The 20135-nt window shown below is 41.4% G+C and overlaps 2 protein-coding genes across 2 annotated transcripts; one reads left to right on the top strand and one right to left on the bottom strand.

The window, feature by feature from the left end:
• Positions 1–2905: 2905 nt before the first annotated feature.
• LOC143281158 (tetratricopeptide repeat protein 9C-like) lies at positions 2906–8680 on the bottom strand. The gene is made up of 3 exons (XM_076586165.1): positions 8227–8680; positions 4493–4672; positions 2906–3347 (listed from the first exon to the last, which is right to left on the bottom strand). The coding sequence occupies exons 1-3, from the start codon at positions 8492–8494 to the stop codon at positions 3082–3084; spliced, it is 714 nt and encodes a 237-aa protein (XP_076442280.1). The 5' UTR covers positions 8495–8680; the 3' UTR covers positions 2906–3081.
• A 1887-nt stretch (positions 8681–10567) lies between these two features.
• Positions 10568–17127, top strand: LOC143281679 (eukaryotic translation initiation factor 3 subunit K-like). The gene is made up of 8 exons (XM_076586925.1): positions 10568–10660; positions 11624–11722; positions 12994–13114; positions 13620–13694; positions 14105–14171; positions 14599–14676; positions 15203–15328; positions 16939–17127. The coding sequence occupies exons 1-8, from the start codon at positions 10608–10610 to the stop codon at positions 16968–16970; spliced, it is 651 nt and encodes a 216-aa protein (XP_076443040.1). The 5' UTR covers positions 10568–10607; the 3' UTR covers positions 16971–17127.
• Positions 17128–20135: the final 3008 nt, after the last annotated feature.

The raw sequence follows: 20135 nt of genomic DNA, 5'->3' as shown, positions 1-20135 counted from the left end.
CATCTTATATGCAACAATGCTTTCAATCTCAAGTACAATACTGTTTTCAATCTCAAATACAACATTGTTTTCAATCTCAAATACAACATTGTTCTCAATCTAAAAAAAAAAATAAGAAAAAAAAAAATAAAATTAAAAAATCAATGGAATTCTGCAGCAGACAAAAAAAAAAAAAAAGGGGGGGGGGGGGATCTAAATTGATTTACTTTTTATGCAGACATATACAAACAATTCACAGTGACACATTTTCCCTTTCTCACATTCACAAGAGTGCAATCTGAAATCAGATCCAAACTAGAAATAATATAAAAGAAAAAAAAAAGAAAAGAAAGAACAAACTTGCGGTTATTTAAACAACTTTTGGCTTTGCTCTGACCAGTAAGTCAATTAATTTTGCCTTTTGTTTTTCCCTCTTCATGTTGCTCATGAATGAGGAAACACCAATACAACAGTCAGTGAAAACAAGGCTCCCCCTTTCCCACGTTGTGTCTTCACCTCTCTCTGTGCCGTCACATTTCTAACGATGCACAAACTGAGACAGCATGTGAACATGCAAAAAACAGTGTGTGTGCATGTGTGTGAACGCACACAAGTATGTGTGAAAGAGATGATCCTGTACAAACACCAGTTTGATCAAACAGTGGTAGATAACCTTGTAGTAACACGCCAGATTGGTCAAACAGTGGTGGATCTTGATAGATCCAGGTAATATCATCCCATGGATGCGTCAGTGCTCATTTTTCCTGACAATGTTGTTAACAACATAGCCCAGCTGACCACTTATGCTGTACACACATTTTCACCTCCTTTGCATTCTTTGGGAACATGAAGCATAACATGGAAAAATATTTTATTTCTTACTAAGTAAATTATTATTTATTATATTTGTATGTATTTAATTTTCCATTATATTTTGTTTATCTATAAATTTCATCATCTTATTTTCTGCCTGTACTTCCTTGTTCTTCCTTCAGGGCAGCTTTGGAAGGTGATCTGGGTTGTGATTTTTCTGCTGTTGAGAGAAGCTCTAAGTGACTGTGAGAGTGGGAGGGGGGTGGAAGGGTTCACTGTTGTTTCTGACATGTCTGACAAGTCCTAAGTCATGTCAGACATACAGCTGACTCTCTCCCTCACAATTGCATACACTTAATTCATTGCAAATGGTGACTGCCTTGATGCATGTTCGAAGCAATATTTCAGCAAGTTTTGGCTTGATTTTGATGCAGTTTTGGTGGGGTTTTTTTTTTGCGTTTTGTAAAGCGAAAAGCTGTTGAGCGTGTCAACATGGCTGCCAGGACATACAGCACAGAAGAGGTGGCTAAAAAATTTTTTGGTTTTCCACACAAAGTTGACAACAGAAAGTGCAAAAACATGAGAAAAAAAACACAAAAAGTAATGTTGTTGTTGATTAACTGAAGTGAATCTGGTTATCCTGATGATGATTACATACTACAAGGTACATCAAAAGGACGGGGGCAGGGTGGTGTTAGTTAGAAGTGGGTACAGAAAAAAATCATTATTTCAGCTTGAAACCTTCTTTCTGGGGTTTTCATTTAATATGAAACCCTCCAGATGAAAGTTTCTAGCCGAAATATAGTTTACAGTGAGTTTTTGTGTTGTGATATTGTGTGATAGTGTTTGTGAGCATTTGTGTGTGTGTGTGTGTGGGTGGGTGTATGTGAGTGTTTGTGTACAGTGTTTATGTTTAAATCAACATAATTGTGGAGGAAACAACATAACTGCATTTGGTTGTTGTGTCTTAATATATTTGCTAATATTTTAGCACCATTTCTACCCATAAAATATAGACTTTAATTTTTTTTTTTTTTCAATTTTTTTTCTTCTAAAATCTGAGTTATCTGCCCCCAGATTGGGAGTTATCTCATCCTGTCAACACTGAGTTTATGATAATTATATTCTCCATTCATTTCCCTTCCAGGAAACATACATTTTTTACTTACTTCTGAGCATGATTTAAATTTCTGTGATTTGGTTTTAGAGGTTGATGATTATTTTGCAAAAATCACAAATGGTTCCGAAAGGGTTAAGACCCAGACACATCTCTACAGGCACACACAATCACAGAATAAGTTTGGCAAGGTGCAGGTAACAAATATGGCAGTCACATATCTGGAGATGTAGTTTCACAACAACAAAAGGAAAATGATGAATGTGAGATGCTGAATTTAGCTGCCTGTGCACTGGCAAAGCAGTTACCATTGAACTAAGTGTTATCCAATGGCCTGACCAGCATGTCAGTAAAACTATTATCAGTTAAACTGTAACTGAATGTTATTTCAAGGCCTGACCAATATGCTGCTGAAACAATTATCATCATATCATTGTAATTACAAGTGTTGTCTAATGGCCTGACTTGCACAGTGGTAAAACAGTTATAATCAGAACCAGAAGTGTTATTTCAAGGCCAACCAACATATTGGTAAAACAGCTATCATTGTGAATGTTATCTCACGTCCTGACTTGTATAATGGTAACACACTTATCATTAGAACTATAACTCATAAGTGTTATTGCAAGGCCAATAGCATGTTGACAAAATGGTTATTATAAAATTCTATGTGTTATCTCAGGCCTCAGCAGCATATTGGGTCAATATATAGGTCAGGCACCTGCTTCCTTACCCTCACCTTTTTTTTTCCTAAAGCAGATGAAGTAATATTGCATATATATATATATATATATATATATATATATATATATATATATATATATATATATATATGGATCAGTCTGCATGCTTTGAAACCTTGAAACTGAAACCAAATATAAACTCAGGTAACACATTACATGTTCAATATTACTGCACACAACTCAGCGTGGAATGATTTCTGAGATCATCTGCACACATCACCTGGCAGTGCAATAAACAGTCCATTCCGAAAACACACATACTAACCAAGAAAACATTTGAAGCATAAAAAAAATACAACATGATCAATATCAGTTTGACAAACAAAATTTATCACATCCAAAAACAAATACAAAACAATTCCAAAACTGTACAAAAGAGGAAAGAAAAAAAGGCACATGTTTATGAAAACTGAAAACACAGTCACTGAGTTAACAAGCTGCTTCCTTCTCTGCACTGGCAACATGAATCAGCTTGGCTCCATTGTGGTTGGTGGTGGCGCCATTCAGACTGTCCGACTCACTGGACACCTTGTTCTTGATCAGTATGGGCTCCACATGGCTCTGTGTCTTGTCCGCTTTCTTCACTGCTGACCCACTGTCTGACACGAACATTTTCTGATACGTCGTCTTCAGCTTCTCCTTCTCCACCTTCTTTTTCTCCTGGATGGACTTCAGCAAAGCCTGCATCATTTTGTCTGAAAATGGAGTAAAATAACAAAGGATAAGTAACAATAAAATAAGAACTATGCAATGCACAGCATGTAACCAGTAATGAGAAAAAAAAGAAGAGCCATAGATTCCTACAATGAGAAAACAAATTAATGTCACCAATCAGTGCATAAAACAAGCAACATCAGAGTAAATAAGCGGACTGCTTTGAGTATGAACTTCATCATGTTGCACATACTTCAGTTGAGTTACTCGTAACACAAGTATGCTATAAAATAAAAATAAAATAAACTGCTGCACTGATTAGCTGGCAGACAATATATAAAAAAGCACATACATTTTATGTGGTCTGTCCTACATGACTGAGGTCTGTCCAAACTCAGATCGGCCACCTGGCACCTCACCTGGTCCCCTTGCCCCACCACTGCACTAGTCTCCAACACAAAATCATATGGACAAGCAGCCCTTCCATTTGAGATTTGCTTTTCCTTGACGTAAATTTCAGTCATAATATCTTAGTGAATGCAGTGGAACTGTAGATCCCAGAGTGAATGCAGGGGGATTATGGATCCCTGAGTGAATACAGAGAAATCCCTGAGAGAATACAGAGGGATCCCTGTGTGGAACTGGATGCAGGGGGATTATGGATCCCGGAGTTAATGGAGGGTGATTGTGGATCCCTGAGAGGATGCATGTAGATTGTGGATCCCTGAGTGAATACAGAGGGATCCCTGAGTGAATGCAGGATTATGGATCCCTGTGTGGATGCTGGGGGATTATGGATCCTGGAGTGAATGCAGGGGGATTATGGATCCCGGAGTGGATACAGGGGATTGTCGCCTGGAGTGAATGCAGAGGGTCTGGATCCTGGAGTGAATGTAGGGGGATTGTGAATCCCTGAGTGGATGAAGTGGGACTGTTGATCCCTGAGTAAATGCAGGGGATCATGGATCCCTGAGTGAATGCAGTGGGACTGTGGATCCCTAGGGGACTGTTGATCCCTGAGTGAATGCAGGGGGCTATGGAGATGGATCCCCGAGTGAATACAGAGGGACTATGGATCCCTGGGTGAATGCAGAGGGATTGTGGATCCCTGAGTGGATGCAGGGGACAGTGGATCCCGGAGTGAACACAGGGGACTGTGGATCTCCAGGTGAGTGAAGCTGCTGACCTGACAGGAAGGTGTGCTGACTTGTGACAATGGCCTGAGCCTTCTCCAAGTTGCCCATGAGAGACAGAGCAGTGCCCATGCGGTAGGCGGCTTTGACATTGGTGGCATCGTATTCCAGAACTTTCTCACAGTGCTCCACAATGCGCTGGCAGTCTGGGTTTTGTCGGGTCAGCAGGCAGGCTGACAGACAGGCACAAAGGGGAGGGAATCAAGTGTTGCCTTTACCTGGATAGTACACTCATGCTCATGAAGCAAAACACTGATCATACACTCATATGCATTTAACACATACCAAGTCAAAATCTTTCCCACTCCCAAGGCATATATACATGAACTGTACACACACACACACACACACACACACACACACACATCATCATCATCATCATCATCATCATCCTGGAAATGCTATGTGAATGCACATACATGTACATATCTAAATGACCAAACTGTCCAAAGTGATGTACATTGACCTAAAATTCATCCACAGTGCACTGAAGTATATGTGCATGCACAGACAGACAGACACACACTCACACACACACACAGAATCACGTGCAAGTATTCAGGTGTGTATCTATAGGCATGCTCTTTGTGTGGATACACATTAATACATGTATGCAAGCATTGCAACACAAGCGCGCACGCACGCGTGCACACACACACACACACACACAGCAGGATGGACTATATACTAAAAGTAAAAATAAACTGTTGTCTTTAAATATATATAGAGAGAGAGAGACGTGAGGGTGATTGATAATATATATATATATATCACCCTCATGTCTCTCTTTTTTTTCTTTTTTTAAGTCATTTTATGACATTAGACTAGAAAGTTGATGCCTGTACCTGTTTTCCTCCACTATCATGTTGAAGATCAGAACTGGCAAACTGAACATGTGATACAAGGACACAACTAATGCCAAAAGTTCAGATGTATTATGAATGGAGACTGATGCACTCTCACAGGGAGTAACACAAATTAACTCCACCATTCAATTTCAAGTCCTTTGTCATACATATATATAGAGAGAGAGCGATATATATGTAGATATATATATATATGTGAAAAAAACGGGTCAGACTGACCTGTAGGTGGTAACTTGTCCTATAATGAAAGAGTTTCCCTATATATATGTACCAAGCATTTGCCTGTCTCTACCTTCTGTAAATAATAATATAACTGGACTTAAGTAATGTGAAAATACAAATAAATAAATCATATAATACTGTGACAGTAGTGCTCACTGGCAGCAGCAATAGTTTTTGTTGCTGTATTAGTAGTACTGGAAGTATCAGTGGTAGCACAAGGAGTGACAGAAGCTAAGTTACACAGCTTTTTTAATATTATTATCTTTTAAAAATAAATATTTAATTTGTCCCCTCTTATATTCTCTTTAGCATTTCTGAATAAAATCCAAATCTGATTTTCATAACTGTTCATATTTTTATCATCAAAATTAAAATATTTTCTATTTTTCTTTCTAATTAATGCAGTGTACATGTGTGTGTCACTGATCAAGTGTCAAGACATTCTTTTTGGCTGGTGCTGGGCATCGATCCTGGTTCAATGTGCAGCAAACAGCTCGACATCGGTCCCGGATAATTAAGAGATGTAAAGTTGAATTCTCGGTTAATGAAAGTCTATGTGGACCTTTCTTGATTCTAGAGTTTGTCCTCTATGAACTTTCCACCAATGTCAAACAGAACTGCGTACAGAAAAGTCCAAACAGAAATCAAACTCTTGACCCACAGATTGGTCATGTGACCCCCAGAACAAGTCATCTTACTGACACGCCATATCTCCCACCAAATATTTACATTGTTGTAGCTTAATACTTGTTGATATGCATATACATATTCTCCCTCCCATGACACCTCATTCAATACACATCACAATCTCTTTAGACATTTTCTTATAATAATATACCTTTCCTCTGATACATAACATGTACACTTTTTTACACTAATATTCACATGCATTCCCTTTCTTTTATCCACTACTTTACTCCTTTCCATCTAAAAACACTTATAGTGAATAGATGTTAAACTGAAGATAACCAAAATTACCAACGAACTCATACATTTTGTGTTTGTTTGTTCTTTTTTCTTTTTTTTTTTCTTTTTTTGTTCACCGATGAACTCCCACCAAAATCATCGTATGTAATAATTACCGATGCCATTCAATGATATTTTCTTCGGGAACTCCACAAAACACCGAGCTTCGTATCCATCGAGGATCGACGCCCAGCCACTTCAATTCTTTTTAGTGGCATACGAGTTACAACTGTATAGTATACAATCACACAATAGCAAGAGCACCATTCTTACAAAAAACAGTCTATATATATACCAGCCGCCATGGCGAAGTGGTTAGCATTGCGGACTGACTGGGAGGATGCGGGTTCGAATCCCAGCGGAGGTGGGTTTTTCAGCCCGCGGCCGGCTCCTACCTGGAGTTGAGTGTGCTGTGGGCTTAAATGGGGAGACTGAGACTACACAGTCGAATGTCATCTACTTCAAGGATGCGTCTTTGGGTGTACTGCTCTTATTACCTAACCAACACTGCAAGTGTCTGTATCTCTCGGGCCTGGTTAACACCAGGATATCATTATGACAGGAAGCGTAGAGTACAGCCTTGTCATGCAGTCCCAAGCCAAACTGGACCTCCATAGCAACATCGTAATTGTCTTCTTCCTCCTCTATCATCATCAATATAAACAACAGTCTCAAGGTCTGTGGCCTTTCATGCCCTACTCTCATGGTGACCTCAGTTTCAATACTTATACCCCTCCACTTCCATGCTTGGGATGAGTCCTGTCAATGTCTTCAGTGTCGGCAGATTCATGGGGGCTGTTGTTTGAGGGACGTGGTGGCGGTCTCCACTCAGGGAGGGACGCTCACTCAGTCTGGCAACGCAACTAAGCCATTACTGTCATTAGAAGATGGCTTAGTAGGTGGTGTCCAAAGTACATTAATTTAGAACAGGCACCACTGAACACCACCGAAGTGACTCAGCAGCAGTGCAGGGCAGTGTTCCCAAAAACGTACATATGTGCGTAAATGACGCACAGATTTACAACTTTGACGCACAAAATTTTTACCCTGTGCGTCAATGTGACGCACACTTTTTCCTGAAACTAACAAGCATCTTACGGCTTCCAGGAAAACCGCGAAGCACGCATCGTGGGCCTAAGCTTAGGCTAGTGCATAGCAGACGAAACTGAGAGTAGAGAGTGCTGTTGTGTGTTCATTAGTAGTGAGTATGGTTATGTGCTCATTATAAGTAGTTGACTGTGTTTTCATTGTATTCAAGCATTTCGAATGTCCTTGTTTGGAGAAGGTGTGGGTTTCTTTTCATTTTCATTGTACAATTGTCTTCATTGATTTTTTGTATGTTTTCCTGTTGACCCTCAGAAATGTGACAATGACCCTCAAAAATTCCAGTCAAAGGGTCACAGTGACCCTCAAAAAATCAGGCCCATTGGGAACACTGCAGGGTCTCCTCTGGTGTGTGGCCTACTAGCGACCTAAGATCGATGGTTCCCTGCGGACTGCTGACGCTGAATCTGTGACGGACGAACCCGGGAGTGGCCGTGTATAGGGGAATCTAAATGAGTGATGTGGGAGTAATGCCACTGAAACGGTGCAGATGATGGGGCAGCAAAAAACAACAACAAACAGCAACAACAACAACAACAAAATATATATATATACACACACACACATACCCGCAAGATTGTTGTAGCATTCACTTCGCAGCTGGTCTCTCTCTTTAATCATCTTGTTCGGAAAGCTGAAACTACTCTCACCCGTAAAATTAAATTCCGTCTCCACTGTCAAACCCACTGCTTTCAGTGTTATCAACGCACGGTGGTATTTGCCGATGGCTGTTTTGTAATCTTTGGCTTTATAGGCAGCATTACCCTCTGTTTTGAAAGCCAAAGCTTTCTTTAAATAATCTTGGTGACTCTTCACAAGATTTGGAGCAGCTTCCATGTTGAAAACACGCTTCTACAGAACACAACAGCGCCGTGACAACTGGGTGAAACGACCCAACCCTTTCGATTTAAAAAAAAAAACTTACCGCTCCCGGAAACACGACGTTTTCCGTAAGGCCTATGTCACCAACAATTATGGCGTAAAAGATAGTGTGTTGTTACTTTTTACGCGAATACATTCGTTTTATAAGGAACACTTTGCAAAAGCCTTAACATGCATATTAACCACTACCTAAGGAAGGTCGAAACTTATTTAACATATATACGACAAGACAAGGGATGAACGATGGTGATTATACATACAGTGTGTGTGTGTGTGTACGGGTTCTGCAGGTAGAAAGGTGACCACCAGCCAGGGCAAAGACCACAGCCACGAACAACTTGACCTAAAGGGCAGATCGCCAATAGGTCGTTAAACTCACCACTACAGGCCAATACAATGTCCGTGAGGGTCTGGGTTCGATCACCTTCTTTTTTTCGAATATCAATCTGTTGATTTTATTTATTTATTTATCTATATGTTTTAACTTGAAGTCAGTAGAATTTTATTCAGAATTGTGTGGGTTCAGTTCTCCAGGCCCAACCACAGCTCCATCTGGTCCTACTTTTTAAAGCAGATGCTGTGTATTATACATTGATCAATCAGCACGCTTTGTTGCCTCCTTGAAAGTAAGGGTCGGTTTTAGGCCCAGCGCTGTTTCTAGTATATATATATCAATGATCTCCCAGAGCAGCTCACCCCCTTGACACGTCTCTTTGCTGACGATACTGCTGTTTATCGCCTCTCTGCTAGTGACCATGACCAACGCCAGCTCCAAGAAGATCTCCACCGTCTTGAGCAGTGGGAGTAGAGCTGGGACATGGCCTTCCACCCAGGAAAGTGTACCACCATCCCTGCGGGCCATTACCCGCAAGAGAACCATCACCGAGAATCAATTTCAGCTCCATGGTCACACTTTGGCAACCTTCACCTCTGCCACATACCTTGGCGTCACTATCTGCCAAGATCTCAACTGAGACCAACATATCAACAACATCTGTGCCAAAGCTAACAAGACACTGGGCTTCTTGCGACGCAATTTGAAAGTGAGCGCCACCCATCTGAAGAAGACTGCCTACAAGACCTTTGTGCGGCCCATACTTGAGTACGCCTGCTCAGTATGGAACCCACATAGCCAACAGAACATTGACAAGATTGAGGCAGTCCAGAGGAGAGCAGCCCGGTTTGTCACGTGACCAACAGGTACTAAAACACATCCAATGTGTCTGCCATCATTGACAGACTCCAGTGGCCCTCCCTCCAGCACTGCAGAAAGGTCGTTAGGCTAGCTATGCCGTTGCGTAAAATCTTCAACAATAATAATAATGGATACAATGGATACTTATGTAGCACACTATCCAGAAATCTGCTCTAGGCAACGAGGCAATTGTGAATGGAAGCAAGCTGGCCCCTGCCCCTGCCAGACTGAGAAGAGGACACCTACCGGCAGCACTCGCTGAGTCGCATCCAGTGTAGGACCCAATACAGAAGATCCTCCTTTCTGCCTAGAACCATTGCAGAATGGGATGCGCTGCCCGAAACAGCAATGGCAGCCGACACCCTTGACACCTTCAAGTCAAGAGTGCCCCAAGAAAACTGAAAACCGCAAAAGTAGTAGTTAGATAGAGTAGGTAGGACTGATTAGGCATCCCCCTCCCAAATACCCCCCCCCACCCCCCAACCCCACCCCACCCCTCACTCTTTAGAACATTTTGATTTTTTAATTTATGTTTGGGCCCAGCCCTCCCTTCTGGAGGACTGGGTTCAGCTAGCCCCTGAGTGGGTGAAGAGCGAAAAGTAGTAGTCTGCTGATAAAACCCACATAGAGTAGGTGTAATGTTAACTTTTTTTTTTCCTCATCTGTCTAGGTCTTTATCTCTTCTATACGACAGCATCCCTATCTCCACGCAACCATCTAGTCGCGGCAGAGTAATCGACATGACGATTGTGGCCGTCAACTGGATGATGATGAAGTAAAACTGACCAACTCCGTTCTCCATGCTGTTCATGCACTCTGTTGTGCGCATCTGCTGTGAATATAAACTGACGCACCGGTACATGCTGACTCAAGATGGCGGAGGCAATGAGAGGCAATGTGGCTTCTCTTCTCAGAGGAATTGACAGGTAGAATCTAACGTTTATAGTCGATCGACAATCCATTCTAAATAATCTCGTTCACATTTGTTTGTACCTTGTTTGTCTTGCGTGGATGGTTGACGTCTTAGTGTATAAAACAGCAATTCTGTTCATGGCAGTGACTGTTCAGTGTTTTTGCAGTTTTATCGATATGTCTCAGTTTTAATTTTTATCACAGAACACGAGATCGGTGAATGATAATGCGTATTCAGTGGTTCTTGACAATGTCTCATTCGTGCTGCCGTATTGTTAGAGTTTCAGTACATTATCAGATTTAGTTCATCCTTTGGACTCGTGCATCTGATGATCATTTGCCGATAATGGCCACAACAGCACTCATCCAGCAACTCTGTTCAAGGCTATATTCTGTCGGGCCGATGACCATCCGGCTGCCACACCGTAGTCCGTGTTACTGTTATTGTAGTATTCTCCCATGCACTTTTACTGGCTTTTAAATTTCATGTATAAGTTTTGAATTAACAGTTGTACTTTTAGTTAAATAGGACTAAAGTCAACCACTGGTAGTATGCTTCATGTATACTGAAGACTATCTGTTTTGTGATTTTCACATGATGGTAGGATAATTCCTGAATTTGTGTGTAACTATAACTCAGTACAAGTATCCATAATTATAGGATCTCTTACTTGTACTATGTATCAAGCAATTTCAGCAACAGGTCTTTTGTATTTTGGAATGCTTATCTGTTATCATTACCTGGTAACATGATCATAACATGAAAAAAGAGGGCATTTGCAATGCTACTGTGGTTTTTAACTCCTTCATGGGGCTATTTCATTGCAATTTTGAATAAGATTTAGCCTGTATTATATATTAATGATTACTCTAGCCAAACAGGAAGTATGTTGAGGAACTCCTTTTTTACATTACAATTTTGTGTTTGGATGATGTGACTTGATAAGATATTTGTGTGTGTGTTTGTGTGTGTGCAGGTATAATCCAGAAAATCTGCCAACTCTAGAACACTATGTTCAGATGCAAGCACAGGAGAATACTTATGACCTGGAGGCGAACTTGGCTGTCCTAAAATTGTGAGTGGTTTGTGTGTGCATTGTGTTCTAGTATTTTCTGTGTATTTTGTCTGTGTACACATGGACATTGTGTGTGTGTGTATGTGTGTGTGTGTGTGTGTGTGTACATGAATGAGATGTGTAATATTAAGTTTAATATTTTCTTTTGTTTATTATAAACAATAAAGACACTAATGTGAATAATTCCTTTGTTTAAATTTTGATGGTATCTTTCCACTCTGATCATCAGAACTGTAATGCAAGTATGGGCAAATAACTTGTTAATGAAAAATCGCCTTGTCTTAGCTGTGATCATGGCTATGACTAAGTTTTACTGTAAGTATAAATAGAGACACATACATGTGTATGTCACCATGTGAAATATCAATATATATTACAGTTATACCACATGATGTACATGAGTCATGGTCATTTCCATTTGATATTTAAAGTTATTTAAATAGAGAGAATTGATGGGTGCAATAGCCGAGTGGTTAGTGTTGGACTTTTAGTCTGAGGGTCCCGGGTTCAAATCTCGGTGACAGTGCCTGGTGGGTAAAGGGCGGAGATTTTTCCGATCTCCTAGGTCAACATATGTGCAGACCTGCTAGTGCCTGAACCCCCTTCGTATACGCAAGCAGAAGATCAGATATGCACGTTAAAGATCCTGTAATGCATGTCGGCGTTCGGTGGGTTATGGAAACAAGAACATACCCAGCATGCACATCTCCAAAAATGGAGTATAGCTGCCTACATGGCGGGGTAAAAACGGTCATACACGTAAAAGCCTGCTCATGTACGTACGAGTGAACATAGGAGTTGCAGCCCACAAACGCAGAAGAATGGAGATAATTAAAATGATCCCAGACCCTGTTGCTGCCTTTGATTTTGAAGGGTTACATTTGGGATTCTCCTCACTAACCAACTCTCCTACTACCCATCTGTTATTTCATTTTGTTCATTTATTTTTAGAAACTGTTTGTAAAGGGAATGTATGACAGGTTTGTTTATCTGTACTTGATTTCCTCACTGTCCTGTTGTTCTGTCATCCTGGTACATTGGGTGAGTCAGTGGTCCTGGTACTGTGAGTGAACTAGTTAGTGTGTTGTGAATGGAAAAGATACACTGAGTGTGTCAGTCACTGTCAGTGATGTCTTGTGAATGGAGAAGGTACACTGAGTGTGTCAGTCAGTGATGTGTTGTGAATGGAACAAGTTCACTGGGTATGTTGTGAATGGAACAAGGACATTTGAGTCAGTCAGTGAGTGAATGTGTTGTTATGATTGGAACAGGTACCAGTTCAACCCAGGTTACTTCCAGACAGAGATCGCAACACTGATCTTGTTGAAGGCCCTGACCAACCTTCCCCACACAGACTTCCTGCTCTGCAAGTGTCTGATTGATTCCAGCCATGTATCCTTGCTGCTGAGCTGTGACTGACTCCTCAGATTAAATATTAATTACTAACATTTCATGTCACACGTCTTTGTTACATAGGGTCTTGTGTGCAGACAGACACATAATCACAAGTAAACAAACAACAACAAAAGATTGACATTTATGACTGTCACCATTAAACTAAAAAGTAGTTCTTTTAATCATTGATGGACTTTTAGTTTATGCCATGCCACTTATCTGCTGAAAGAAAGAAAAATACTGTAGAGCAAGAACGTCCAGTAACTAAGTCACTAGGTGTAAGGGTATATATGCTTGCAAACTAACAGCATAGCTGTCACAAACAGTGAAGTGAATGTCTGTGCCAGTGCTGGCAGTGTAGAGTATTTTGTTACTCACAGTTAGCAGTGTAGACTTAAGCATTTTGTTAGCAGTGTAGTGTATTTTGTAGTCAGCAAGGTGTGATGTGGAGCAGAGAGTCAGTGTGATGCCAGAAATGCTGTGATCCTTGACAGAGTGTCAGCTAAATGAAATGCCCATCTCCAAGATCCTGCTGTTGGCAGAAGACCTGGAGATCTGTGACTTTGAACACTTCTGGGTGAGCACTGGGCTATACGTGATCTGCTGGACACACTCTGTGTTTTATCTTGAGCCTTGTTTTGCTTGCCCGTCAGCTGGACAGTTTTCTGCCAGTGACTCTAGCTGTGCCACTGTCCACCGCTCCTCACTTTTGACACCATGCCCCTTCATTCTTTCTTCCTCCCCTTGCCTTACTCAGCTGTTTGGCTTTCAGTTTGCTTCCGTTTTCTACTTAATGAAGTTAATCGTTTTTTGTTCCGTTTCTGTTTTTTTGTTGTTTTTTTAATCTCATGTCTATTTTTTTCCATGATGATTGATATGAGGATCACCATAACTGATATACAAGAGAAAAATGAGTTATTTGCATACATATCATGTGGTTTATACAGTGATAGTGTGTACCTACTTGTGGTGTGTTGTGTGTGACAGATGGAGGTGAGGGACAACCCTGACCTGATTGCCAGCATCGTGGGCTTTGAGGACCACATCAGGAAATGTAAGCTTCCCTCCTGGTGTCAGGATTTCTCTGTGACATTCAGGCTGAACATTAACACCAGGAATTATGATCCCATGGAATGGGGGCTGTTGGGAGAGGGTTGGATTTGGTGGTGTCAGGATTTCTCTGTGGAGGAAAGTTAAGGTGGGCAGTGAAACTACTGATTTGTGTTGGGTGTCTGGCCCTTGAAATCACACTTCGAAAGTGAACTTCGTGCGTGCTCTACCAACTGAGCAAACCTGGAGTTACATATATTGCAAGGAAAAAATAGAGTTGGGGTGGTTGCTGGCATTTAGAAATTTTTGGGGGGTAGTTTTTGGCTTTAAAAAAAGGTTTCTATTATTCCTTGATTGAAGCACTGACACGATTTGCACTGATCCCATACTGTAGCAGTGTAACTGACATGGTGTTTATGGGTGTGTTCCAGTCGTGTGCCATGTGGTGGCCACCACCTTCCAGACCATTGACCAGGAGAAGCTGCAGCAGTTGTTGGGACACGTCACACGTGAGTGGTGTAGCTTTTGGCGACGTGTGTGTTAAGCGCTTAGTCATGTGTATGAGGATGTACAGCAGTACCAACAAGACAGATCACACTTATTACATCTTTATTGCCGTCATCAGAAGCTTTGTTTCTGTTTTTGTTTTTTTGGTCCTCTGTCAACGATAAAAGTGATCTACTCCAAAGTTATTTGATGCCAAGTTAAATGAACGTGGATGAAATCTACTTAATACTCTTTTCACATAGGTCACTGATGTATGTGTATGTGTGCGTGTGTGCACTTTCATTACATTATAATTTATACTTATGGCTATATGCTAACATGAAATCACCTCTGAGGTACTCCAGAATGCTCTCTGTACATGACTGTTTGTGTTATTTTTTTGTACACATACACACAAATTGAAAATATCACACTTGTGGTTGTATGGTTACATGAAACCACCAATACAGTTGAAGTCTGTATAAAACTTATATAAAGAAGTCCATTTGCTATGTGTATTTGAATGTGTGTGTGTGTGTGTGTGTGCAGCCATGGTTGCCATGCAGTGGGCCACCAAGTACGGCTGGACAACGGACAGCAATGGAATGATCTTCATCTCCAGTCAGGAGGAGAACATCAAGACCAAGAACATCACAGAGAAAATCACCTTTGACAGTGAGTCGCTCACACACTTCTGGCGTTGTTTTTGTTTTTTCTTTTCTTCCACATTTGAAGTGGAGGGTGAAGTGTGGAGTGGTGGATGTGAACACACAGGAAAGCCCTCTGTCTCTCCATGTTTCCATGCAGCATGGCCAAGTCTTCGGGGTCAGCACAAAGACCTAGTGACATGTAAATGTCTATAGCTTTGTGCTTTATCAGTTAAATGTCTGAAGTCCCAGGACATCCTTAAATTCTCCATGGGGCACTGTGAGAGTGTTTTGTCTTCAAAGATCTGCAAGAAATTATCCCTTATTTTTTGTACTTGAAGAAAGAGACCCATGTTCTGTACACACATCAAGTCTGACCCATGCTGCATGGAAAGGTGTATTGTGTCAGTGGAAAATGTTGGTCTGTTTTGACCCACAGAGCACAGAAGGGTCACTTTATACCCACAGAGCTGAAAGGTGTGTACACACAGTGTAAGTTAGGTCACTTTAGACCCACACAGCAGACAGGTGTGTACCCACAATGTAAGTTAGGTCACTTTATACCCACATAGCAGAAAGGTGTGTACCCACAGTGTAAGTTAGGTTGCTTTAGAACCACACGACAGAAAGGTATGTACCCACAGTGTAAGTTAGGTCACTTTATACCCACAGAGCAGAAAGGTGTGTACCCACAGTGTAAGTTAGGTCACTTTAGACCCACACAGCAGACAGGTGTGTACCCACAATGTAAGTTAGGTCACTTTATACTCACATAGCAGAAAGGTGTGTAGCCATAGTGTAAGTTAGGTCACTTCAGACCCACACAACAGACAGGTGTGTACCCACAATGTAAGGTCACTTTATACTCACATAGCAGAAAGGTGTGTAGCCATAGTGTAAGTTAGGTCACTTTAGAACCACACAACAGAAAGGTGTGTACCCACAATGTAAGTTAGGTCACTTTATACCCACACAACAGAAAAAAGTGTACCCACAGTGTAAATTAGGTCACTTTAGACCCACAGAATAGAAAGGTATGTACCCACAGTGAAAGTTAGGTCACTTTATACCCACATAAGGTGCAGAAGAACAGTGTCTATAAATGCACTTTACATGGCTGTCACAGACTTGTTTCATTAGATAAACTTGTGATCCCTGTGAATCTCTTGGCCACTGCCTGCCAATCCAGACAGCACCACTGCAGTTTGAGGGTGAAGTGCCCACCTCCTGTGGCTGATCACCTTGTACACTGTCAGGCCTGTTCTCAGATCCCCAGTCCCCAGATACTCTGAACCTGCTTTCACATCTTCACAACCCATCATTAGTCTCATGTTTTTGTTTTACAAGTCATCCATAAGATGCTTGATCATTTATGGCCATGCTTGGGGTTTTTTAAACTGCAAAAAGAGGAAAGTAAATCAGGCATGACCACCCCACCCCACCCCCTTTCCATCTCTCCTCTCTGTCAGTCTGCCATCTGGGTGTAAAAGTGGCCACACACTGTGTGCTGTTCTCCATTTCTAACCATCATGCTCTTCAATCCTATGAGGACCAGCTTAGAGGAGATCAGCTGATCATGCTGTTAATGTTATCCTGTATGACACAGGCTGTGTTCACATTGTGACGTGTGTGTTTCAGGTGTGGCAGGCATCATGGCATCATCACGCTGACTGGAACAGTGTGTCGTCTCTTCGTCCCATTGAAGTTCCTGTCAACTGTGAACTGTTGAGTCAGTGTTGAAAACTGCCAGGCTGACATGTGTTTGGAGTGTGTCAGTGACTGCTGTCACACAGAGACTGGAATAAATCATGTGTTTGTCATGGTCAATTCTTTCACTGTGTTCATGGAAAGTACTGATATGTATGTGTGTGCTGGTGTGTGTGTGTGTTTTTACTAGTACTTTGGATGCGTACAGCATCACACAAATGTGTTCATGAAGTGGATAGGTGGGGTTTCTACATGTCAAAAAGCAGTGTGTGTGTGTATATGTGTGTGCATGTGGGTCACTTCATGTCAAAAAGCAGCGTGTGTGTGTGTGTGTGTGCATGTGTGTGTCTAAGTGTGTGTGTGCATGTGTGTGTGTGCTTGTGAGTGGTCTCTATAGGAAAGATGACTTTCCAATCTTCTGCAGATTTGTCAGTCTAGCAGGAAACTGTTTCCTGTCTTACATGTCAAGATGTTTGCCACATTTCAGATAGCTAACAATACCTATAACTTGTCAGTGCATTAAAACAATTGCATATGGCAATACTTTCACCACATGCATCTGTATTTTCCACCTGGACAACACAGCTCTTGCACAGACCAATGATACATGTCTGTGTGTGTGGAAAGTTGCCGATCTTTGGAATTACCATCTTTATTCTCTTCAAGCAGTGAAAAGCAAGACATGCTCAGTTTGTGAATGCACTCACAACATGACCTGGGGTACACAAGAGAAAGCAAAATCCAGTCATTACAATGTTCTCATGTACAGTGATGATGATGAGAAGAATGTCATTCAGTTTATCACCAGCGCCATCTTACTGACCACACAATACTGTATACATCAGGCATTCAGCTTTATGCGTGTTCAACAACCTAAATTGGAAACTGGAATTTCAGCCCATGTAGAAATACCAGTGTCCTAAATCACTTCTCATCACATAACATTAACCTCCACTCCCACACCCACCCACCCCAAAAAGTACAATTACAAGTGGAAATGACAAAAGGAAACTATGCAAGGCAATTTCCAGATACTGACACTTCAAAATTTCTGGTAAATCTGAAACAGCAAAGATTGTCTGGAGTTGTGAGAGGAATTGTTTCTGAGTTGTTAATGATTTATCCTTCGCTGTTTGTCACCTAAATGGTGTACATTGTGGATGCACTCTCACCCATCGTTTTCAAACAAGGACTTGAAGCAAAATTCTCCCTGTTCATCTCTTTGATTCTATGATTGGAATTTCAGTGGATACCCTTAGTCATGCATCATGGATACAAAACCAATCATACTTCTTCAAAAGAGAACACATCTTTTTAATTCTGAATGTGCATCACAGCAGAATGTGCCATGCTTTAACATTATCTGTGGTGTGCACACATCAGTTTTGACATGTGAAATAAACCCAATGAACAGTAATTTACTTTATTTCAACCCAGGTGAAGTTGGCGGTTTTGCATCCATAGTTGCGTTAGCAGGCAGTCCAGTTGTGGGTTTTTTTCATACTTTGTCACCTGGTTTGGTAATTTTGGCCGTAACTTTGCGTTAAAACAAAATTTGAGTGTTTGTGCACCTACAATGTGCAGCATGCAAATTTCTGTCCATGGACGTACAGATAATTTTGCATCCAAGATGCAGCTAATTGTATATGATTTTGTTCACTAATTTATATCTGGAATTGCACCATTTTGGGCGAATATTATTCAGCTTGATGGAAGTGAAACAAATCAAGAGCTATGCGCAATTGGGGAGAATTATAAAACGTGATGGAGGTGAAGCAAATCAATACTTAGGATCATGAGAGTCTTGCATTGCACCCACTGACCTACAACATACTGCAATGGTCAGATGGCAGAGGAGTTGTATCATCACGTTTACATACATGCACACACACACATGCAGCGCGATTAGCAGTCTCAGAAGGGCTAAAGAATGAAAATGTGTGTGTATGTGTACATATCTGCGTTTGACATGCATTGGCACATATGTTCAGAAAACAAAACAAAAAAAAGAGATCCCTTTGGCACAACTGAAATAATCACATAACATGGGTACATCATCCATCATGAAAACATGGGTTGGAATCACACAGCAAATTGTCAGAGGCCAAGAAAATATAGAAAAGACATCGAAGAAATGCACAGACAACAGGAATAATGGCTTGAAAAGTCAGCACCGCTGTCAGCTACAGTCCTGTCTGTCCAGCTGACATTAAGGCATAGAATGATGCAGAGTAACCACCACCATGTGCACACACACCCATGTGCAGCAAAACAGGGTCAGGCAAAATCCCATCTAGAATAAATCCACCAGACTCTAAGATTCTGTCTTTTCAGGATCTGGGGAAAACCCAAATGGAATAAATCCACGACTAAGATTCTGTCTTTTCAGCATCATGGGAAAAACCCAAACAGAATAAATCTACCAGGCTCTAAGATTCTGTCTTTTCAGGATCTGGGGAAAACCCAAATGGAATAAATCCACCAGACTAAGATTCTGTCTTTTCAGCATCATGGGAAAAACCCAAACAGAATAAATCTACCAGGCTCTAAGATTCTGTCTTTTCAGGGTCAGGGCAAAACCCCAACTGGAATAAATCTACCAGGCTCTCAGATTCTGTCTTTTCAGAGTCAGGGGAAAACCCAAATGGAATAAATCCACCAGACTTAAGATTCTGTCTTTTCAGGTTCTGGGCAAAAACCCAACGAATTTATCCACCAGGCTCCCAGATTCTGTCTTCAGGGTCAGGGGAAAACCCAACTGGAATTATTCCACCAGGCTTTCAGATTCTGTCTTCACCCTGGACCCAGTGGGTGTGCCTGTGGTGGCTGACTTGTGACAAAGCCAGTGATAGTCCTCTCTTCCTCAACAGGCTGGCTGGTTGTTGCCCTGACAACAGTTGCCCCCCCCCCCCCCCCCCCCCCTCCAAACCCCCTCCGCCATTCCCTGATGACAGGCTGGCTGGTTGCCCGGACAATAGTTGCTCCCCACCCCTCCCCTACCCCCCATTCCCACCCCTACTCTAATCCCCTCAACCTTAAAAAAAATAACAAATATTGCCAGTTTGTTTATGGGAACAAGAGCGATCCTGAAAGAATTTAATCCTCCTGGCATTCTTATTTCAATTCAC

Source organism: Babylonia areolata, chromosome 4 (genome assembly GCF_041734735.1).
Source record: "Babylonia areolata isolate BAREFJ2019XMU chromosome 4, ASM4173473v1, whole genome shotgun sequence".
NCBI classification, from domain to species: domain Eukaryota; kingdom Metazoa; phylum Mollusca; class Gastropoda; order Neogastropoda; family Buccinidae; genus Babylonia; species Babylonia areolata.
The sequence above is the reverse complement of the archived record's forward strand: the minus strand, read 5'-3'. Positions and strand labels throughout refer to the sequence as shown.